Source organism: Triticum aestivum, chromosome 4A, assembly GCF_018294505.1.
Source record: "Triticum aestivum cultivar Chinese Spring chromosome 4A, IWGSC CS RefSeq v2.1, whole genome shotgun sequence".
Classification (NCBI taxonomy): Eukaryota; Viridiplantae; Streptophyta; class Magnoliopsida; order Poales; family Poaceae; genus Triticum; species Triticum aestivum.
In genome coordinates, this window is record NC_057803.1 from 543,012,026 (window position 1) to 543,020,175 (window position 8,150).

General features: G+C 43.2%; 2 protein-coding genes across 2 annotated transcripts; one reads left to right on the forward strand and one right to left on the reverse strand.

Moving 5' to 3' along the window:
* Positions 1–2,481: 2,481 nt before the first annotated feature.
* LOC123082255 (uncharacterized) lies at positions 2,482–4,018 on the reverse strand. The gene is made up of 2 exons (XM_044504624.1): positions 3,217–4,018; positions 2,482–3,111 (listed from the first exon to the last, which is right to left on the reverse strand). Exons 1-2 carry the CDS (start codon positions 3,939–3,941, stop codon positions 2,523–2,525), a joined length of 1,314 nt encoding a protein of 437 aa, XP_044360559.1. The 5' UTR covers positions 3,942–4,018; the 3' UTR covers positions 2,482–2,522.
* A 242-nt stretch (positions 4,019–4,260) lies between these two features.
* LOC123086828 (50S ribosomal protein L25) lies at positions 4,261–7,621 on the forward strand. The gene is made up of 3 exons (XM_044508647.1): positions 4,261–4,680; positions 5,223–5,352; positions 7,210–7,621. Exons 1-3 carry the CDS (start codon positions 4,306–4,308, stop codon positions 7,416–7,418), a joined length of 714 nt encoding a protein of 237 aa, XP_044364582.1. The 5' UTR covers positions 4,261–4,305; the 3' UTR covers positions 7,419–7,621.
* The last annotated feature ends 529 nt before the right edge of the window (positions 7,622–8,150 follow it).

The following is an 8,150-nucleotide window of genomic DNA, read 5'->3' on the forward strand; positions in this document are numbered from 1 at the left end:
AAGGAAGTAGGAATCCTAATCCACACTTTCCTTGCCCTCCCTTCTTTCCTTCTCCTCCTCATAGGGCTGGCCTCTATAGGGGTGCACCAGGGCTGGTGTGTTCCCTCACTTGGCCCATAAGGCCCATATCTTTGCCGGGGGTGCCCGAAACTCCTTTTTCAGTGACCCGATAAGTACCCGGTACCCTGCAGAACACTTCCGGTGTCCGAATACCATCGTCCTATATATCAATCTTTACCTCTCGACCATTTCGAGACTCCTCATCATGTCCGTGATCTCATCCGGGATTTTGAACAACGTTCGGTCACCAAATTACATAACTCATATAATACTATATCGTCATCGAACGTTAAGCGTGCGGACCCTACGGGTTCGAGAACTATGTAGACATGACCGAGACACCTCTCCGGTCAATAACCAATAGCGGAACCTGGATGCCCATATTGGCTCCTACATATTCTACGAAGATCTTTATCGGTCGAATCGTTATGACAACATACGTTATTCCTTTTGTCCATCAGTATGTTACTTGCTTGAGATTCGATCGTCGGTATCTACATACCTAGTTCAATCTCTTTATCAAAAAATCTCTTTACTCGTTCCATAATACATCATCCTGTAACTAACTTATTAGTTACTTTTCTTGCAAGGCTTCTTATGATGTGTATTACCGAGAGGGCCCAGAGATACCTCTCCGATACTCGGAGTGACAAATCCTAATCTTGATATATGCCAACCCAACAAACTCCTTCGGAGATACCTGTAGAGCATCTTTATAATCACTCAGTTACGTTGTGATGTTTGATAGCACACAAGGTATTCCTCCGGTATCCGGGAGTTGCATAATCTCATAGTCGAAGGAATATGTATTTGACATGAAAAAAATAATAGCAATAAAACTGAACGATCAATATGCTAAGCTAACGAATGGATCTAGTAAATCACATCATTCTCCTAATGATGTGATCCCGTTCATCAAATGACAACATATGTCTATGGTTAGGAAACTTAACCATCTGAACGAGCTAGTCTAGTAGAGGTTTACTAGGGACACAGTGTTTTGTCTATGTATCCACACATGTATCAAGTTTCCAGTTAATACAATTTTATCATGAATAATAAACATTTATCATGATATAAGGAAATATAAAATAATAAATTTATTATTGCCTTTAGGTCATATTTCCTTAAGGGGGGGCTGGTTTTCTGGATCCTTGGTGCGTAGGTGGGGGGGAAGGGGGCGAAGGAACATTATGGCAGAAAAACCCTTAATAAAGAATCAAAACGGGTTTGCGGGTATTTGCTTGAAGAACGTTGGGGCAGGGAATGCGAAGATGCAGCGGTGGATACCTAGAGGGGACGAAAGCACGTATGGAGTCCCCTCAATAGTAGAGATGTTGGATGGGCATATTATATTATGAACGTCTCATGTAGATTGGATGCACGCCAATACCACTTGTATTTTTTAATACAGGCTTCATCTATATTCTGTTTTAGAAAATGGGCAACAACGGGTTGTTAAAGATGCACAATGGCACTAGCAAAAAGAATAGAGGACAAAATATATGAAATAAACGGTCAGATTGAGTAAGAGAAATCACTTTGTATAATATGAAAGATAAGATAGAAGGACAAAATAGGGGAATTTAGAGTCGCAAAATTTATATTTTTCATATCTATAATACCTAAATAAATAGTTCACCCTCACTATCTTATTTCTCTAAACATGCAAGTTATCCACATCATTATTCCTGCCACATCAGCAACGTACCTCCCACTATTAAATTTTTCTCGCATATGGTAAAGCCACATCATTCGTTGTTGTCCTCACCAGCGCTGCAGTTACTGCCACTATAGCTTCGTACTACTTCCCACAAGCCACCAGTTGCATGCAGAGTTGACCTTTCGTCTCTCACAGTGCATGTAGACAAAACCGGCGAGGCAGACGGCCAGTTGGCTACTGATCTAAGCGGGCAACAGGCCACCCTCAAGCATGCTTTGTCCCTTCCTCTCCCCTCGGCACTGATGTTATCAAGTCATCCCAATGTTTCATATTCAACTCACATATACAAGATGCGGTATCCTTTGTTATTTCTTTGAGAATTTCCTTATAGACAACCTAACATGCTACATCATCAACAACGCATGCAGCTTCTTGCAAACTAGACTACAGATTCTACCAAAAATTAGTAATTATAGGTTGCCTAAAATTAGAATTGCTTTATCACTAGAGCGACTGCGTTCATTTGTAATCAAGAAAAATGTCATTAGTACTCTTCGGGCAGCATCTACTCGCAATTGTGCCATACCAAATCCTTAACATATTTGTTCTGGTTTATAGGGTAATCACTTTGATCCATATTTTTTTAATTTTCTACACTGTTTGCAACTATGAATTAACGTTTGCGCTGATACAAAATTTTCGCAACAACGTGCGGGGTATCATCTAGTTGTACAAAATAGTATGCACCTAATAGCCAATACAATTTTCTGTTCTATATAGGGACCTTTCTAGTAGGGAACTATTTCACCCAACAAGGTGTGTACATAAAAGAAGCTTCAATACGTCCATGTTGGCCAGTAATATCATCGTAATCCTTTGGGCATAAGTTACCCAAGTCTTCAATCTTCGAGGTATTCAAATGGTATGCCAATCCCCTGCTCAAATTTTTGCTCAACTTTCTACTCAGAAAGACGATCTCTTTGAAAGGATGAAATCCAAGAATTGAATCATAGCCACCCTTGTTGATCGTATCTTTTGTATCTAAGACATCGTTTTCAGAGTTCCATTCAAAATCCTCTTCTATTCCATTGGTTTCATCGTAATGCTGAATGTTCTTTTGTTCATTGTAGTTAACATCTTCTAGAATCCATGGACCATTGTTTAGACATGGCGATGGTAACTTGAGGTCCCTATCATGCTCTAGGATCCACTTCTTATGTCCATGTGATTCGTTAAGGACCCACACCTGCAACTTGCATCCATTTTCAAGTAGCAAGGCATAATACACCCCTTTCTTCGAATTCCCAAGATAACAATTTGGGAAACTCTCGGATTCAAGACTTTTTGGTGGTTTAATGACATGATATGTGCTATCTGATAATGACAACCTGCAAGAAATCATATCATTAGCTAACACGCTGGCAAATCAAATAAGTGAAAAAAGAACTACAATGAAATATTTGGACTAATAATGATGCTTAAGAAGTAGTTACCTTATAACAAAATATTTTTCGCAATGCACATATAATGCACCACACCGATAGACGGCGTGACGCTTATCCCATGAATAGTCTGTTGCCAAGTCAGACACAATCCCCGCAGCCTCCCCTTGTCGCATGAATATTCTTTCCTCCCATTGCCCATTCAACGATGAGAAGACCCGCAGGGTCCATGAAGTAGGTGGCCATTCCGATTCTAACACCACGGGGTCAATCTCAACCATGGGGTCTTCAAATGGCTCTATGTCAAGCTCGATATACGGAATACGAGGTATCAAGAACACATGATAGTCCGATGACACCGTAGGATCAAACACAAGATAGGAATCCTCGAAGAAGCACTCCGCCCATAGGCTTTGGGGCGGTGGCAATGGTGCCTCCCATCGTCTTATTGGGTTAGCCACCGCATCGTAAAGCAAGAGAAGACCGTTGCAGTGATCCTTCACACGGTTGGCGAGCCTTTCGCCGACACCAACAATCTTGATGGGCGATGGGCGGGAGAAGAATTCTGAATGCGTTAGCTCATTGAAGTTGATGAAGATACCGGCCAATGAATTCGGGAGGAAGATGTTGCGCAACGCGTGCTGGCTGTCGATTATGCCCCGCCACGTCTTGCAAACGCACCGGGACGTGGCAAGGCTGCGTGGAGCGAGGCGGGCGAGGACATCCGCGAGCACATCGTCGGGCAGCACTTTTGTCCGGTCGCTCTCCTGCTTCATCGCTTGACCGATCCTATGCGTAGTCGCTAGGTTCTTTCTTCGAGGGGAAAACTGTGAGGCTTCTGTTGGAAAGTTGCTAAGCTTCTCGGAGCGTGGGCTCTTATAACGGAGGGACCCGTGCCGCTCGCGACTTTTTTTTTTTAGGAAAAGCCGCTCGCGACTGTTTTCCGAGTCGGGGAGCCGCAATATTTTTCCGTTGTTGTGAAGGAGGTCCAGATGGAGTCGGACTGGGCCGGCCACGGAGAAAAGCTTGGGCCACCAAGACACGCGGGCCGGATGCGAGAGCGAAGTCTAGGGGGAAGAAAAACCACCCGGGCAACCAGACAAAGCCCACCTTTCTTCCCCTAAACCCAGAACCCAAAGAATGGCGCAGTGTCTCCGGGGCAAGGGCGGCGCCGCCGCCGTCGGGGAGGCGCTCCGCAAGGCGGCCCCGTGGCGGCGGGAGGCCTCGGCGTCCTACCACCACACGATCCAGGCGGTGCCGCGGGAGACGGCCGGACCCCGCGCGGCGGCGCGCGAGCGTCGCAACGGCAATGTCCCGGCCGTGCTGCTCACCCTGGCCGGCGCCGGACCCGGAGAAGGGGTCGCCCACCGGAAGCTCCTCACCACCGACAAGAATCAGCTCGCGGAGATGCTGAAGCAGTCGCCGTACTTCCTATCCACCCCGGTCCGCCTCCAGGTCCGCGCCGGCGAGCGGTCCACCGCCGTCGTGCACTCTGGCACCGTACTCCCAATCAAGGTATACCAGCTTTTCTCGCCTTTCCGGCTGAGATTGCATCCATTTGTTGAGCACGCACGCAGGATCTGCATCTTTGTGCTCCTTCCTGGCGGGGATGTTCTTCGCCCACCTTATGTTCGATGAAATGCACATTAGGGTAATGCTGCTCGTAGTTTGCTGATTGCGAAATGATAGGTAGTCAAAACCAGTGTGTACTTAATTGTACTTCCTTAGCAGAAATTGCTCGGACATACCCACTCACCTGATCATATCCCTCTCATTTATTTGTTGGATGGTCAAACAACGAGTACTTTTCATCTTTTTGTCTTGTGATGATCATAAGTGTAGTTCAACTTTGTAAGGTATCTTGCATCCCTTTTTAGCTTACTTGTTTCCTGCTCATAATGTATTCCTATCTCAGGGAATCTCTTGTGGAGATCAGTTTTAAGCCTGTCCCTATTATGTGTGTCGAGAACCTTTGGAGAAATTGGTTGGATCGGTTGTTAGTGAAGGTTTGTACCATTTATGCATTGTGGGTGATGTTTGTGCTCTTGCGTATGCAGGTGCAGACAGATGAATCCACAGGGAATATATTGAACTTGGTGATGGTGGAAGCAGATGAAGGAACGATGCTGAAGGTGAATTTGCCCGTAGTGTTCAAAGGGGAGGATGTCTGCCCTGGGTTAAAGAAAGGTGCGACCCTTCTCTTTTCTATTTTTTGGTAACATTCCTTTGGTATACTCGGTAGTTATGAACCGATGGTAGCTACACCCTCTGTTCACTAATGTAGGAGTGAACAGAGGGTGTAGAATGTAAGATGACATATGAACCGAAGCATGTTCATTTGTCATCAAAACTGAAATAGTTACGAAATAATTCAAGTTCTGGATTTATTGGCCAAGTCTATAGAAAAGTATATTAACAGAACACTAAATTAGTCTCTTGAGATTCTTTTTGAAATATATTTTGATACTATTTGTATTTGATGTTGTAGATCTTAGCACATTTTTCTAGAGTTTGTCAATTAAGCAAGTTTGACTTAGAACAAACCTAGAACTTTAAATATTTTGGAACGGAGGGAGTGCATCCTAAGAATAATCATCTTGGTAGCTACTAGATGCAAATTACCACACATGTGCGGATCATATATTCATATTAGTTATACATATTAGTTATAGTAGTAAGCACTTGGTGTGCATATATGATTCAATCCTATTTTATATAGCAACATAACCAGTTAAAGCTCAATCTGGCCATATTCAGCTTAATTCAAATGGTTTATTTCCTATTGCCCTAACATATACTCCCTCCGTTCCTAAATATAAGTCTTTTTAGAGATTCCACTATGGACTACATACAGAGCAAAATGAGTGAATCTACACTCTAAAGTACGTCTATGTCTGCACTGAAATCTCTAAAAAGACTTATATTTAGGAACAGAGGGAGTATGTGTTTAAATCACTATTCCACTGTTAGGTGCTTAAGTATGGATAAGTACAAATGTCTGGTATCCTGTAATCTCCTTATTTATTTAGTTTGTTGAGATGTTTGCCTATAAATACTAAATTGGTCCCTCCTTATCTGAATAGATATCCTTTAGGACATTGAGACAATTCAATCCACACGTTTGTGACCTTTAGGACATTGTTATGGAGCATGTCTTGTCGAAAATCATAAAAATATTATGGCATTGAGTTCCTTTGATGAAAATTCTGTTAATACCATTACCAGTTGAAAAATCTGAATAATTTCTAAAGTTTGATTTGACATTTTTTAATATAAATGGATCGATTTCTGGATATAAACAGATGTTGTCTTTATAGTTACGGTTAGTGAGAAATGACTATGGAAGTTCCATTATAACCATCATTTTCCATGGGCATTCCAGCAAATGAATGTTGAACAGTCTGGAAGTTCCATAACAATGTATTACTATGTGTAGGCACTCTAATAACACAGTACGCTTTTGGGATTCTCATTCTTTTTATCACAACAAGGGGCACATGTGTTCTCTATCATTTACTAGGCATCAACCGTGGATATGTGGTCCTGATCTGGCACTGTTTGTATTGAAACCTCTGATCTAAGGAAACAACCATGACTTTGGTACTTGTGCAATGATAAATGACACATTCAACATGTGTTTCCAGTTCAGCAAGTGTGGTCAGTTTAAGAGAGCAGCAAGTTTCTACTCAACTTCCACTTGCCTAAATACCAACTTCAATTATCTCATATTGCTTCAAAAGCCACTAAGCTGGCATTTTGAAGAAGTTTGGCCCTTGTCTTACGGCCGTTAGGAATTTGGCTCGAAGTTCCTATAGAAACCATTACATTAGCAATCTGGTTATATTTTATAAGTTTACAGCGAGCAGCTTATGCTTATGCTTGAAGATCTCCTGCCAAACTGACAATAGTTGCAGAAAACATGCCAGCACTCCTTTTGTTGTAGATCGACCATTTAGCTCTTGCTTTGGTGTTCTTTGATGTACTTTTGTCTTGATGAACTAATTCTATTGCTGACCTAACTCTCAAATCCAATCGAAAAAGCAGGTGGCTTCTTGCAGAAAATCAGGACCAGCTTGGTGTATCTCTGCCCGGCCGAGCACATCCCTCCAAAAATCGAGGTGGACCTGACAAATGTTGACATTGGGGATAGAGTGTTAATGCAAGATATCCATGTCCATCCATCGCTCAAGTTACTGAGTAAAAACGAGACGATGCCCGTCTGCAAGGTCCTGTCCTCCAAGCCAGCCGAGTAGGAAGGCCGTGCAGCCGTCTAGAGCTGGAGACACCTACCTACCATAGGTGGTACGTCGGCCTAAGAATTTAATCCCTCTGTGTGCTTGCTTTTGGTATCTACTTGCTAGGCTCCATTTTGCTCATAGTAGATTCAAACAAGTTTATTGTGTTCAAGATACGATCAATCTTTGCTGTAATGTCAAGAAATAATATCTTGGTTTTCTTGGCTCTGTGACATAGGCGACATTCTTGTAGGTTCTTGGTTGCTGTGTGCTGGGTGATGATTTTTAACTGCTAGAATGCTAGGGTTGGCCCATTCATGGCCTCTTGCTGCCAATCATGGCTGTTACAGACAGCTCTGCGTCATGATCAATCTTTGCGCGTCTGCACGTATTGAATGCTTGAACCACTGGAGTGAGAAGATGATGAGCACAGCGGGGAAGATCATGGTGGTGTCACTGAATCATTGGTGGCTGTGGTTGTTTCTTCTTTGCCTGTATGGCCACCTTTTCGAATTTATCTGGTCCTGGGTGGGATTCGGATTGAATGGGCTGGGTTTGGTTCTCCAGCAGGCCAGGTGCTTCACGATCGACATGTGTGGGATCTACAGTCACCGACCCTATTCTGCATTCTGGGCCTGCTGCCATTTGGACCACTGCGTTATATGATCATGCTGAGCCTCCTTCACAGGTTGATACTAGCATCTTCAGGCGTTTGGTCATATTAAAAATATAGCTAGAGACATTCACAGG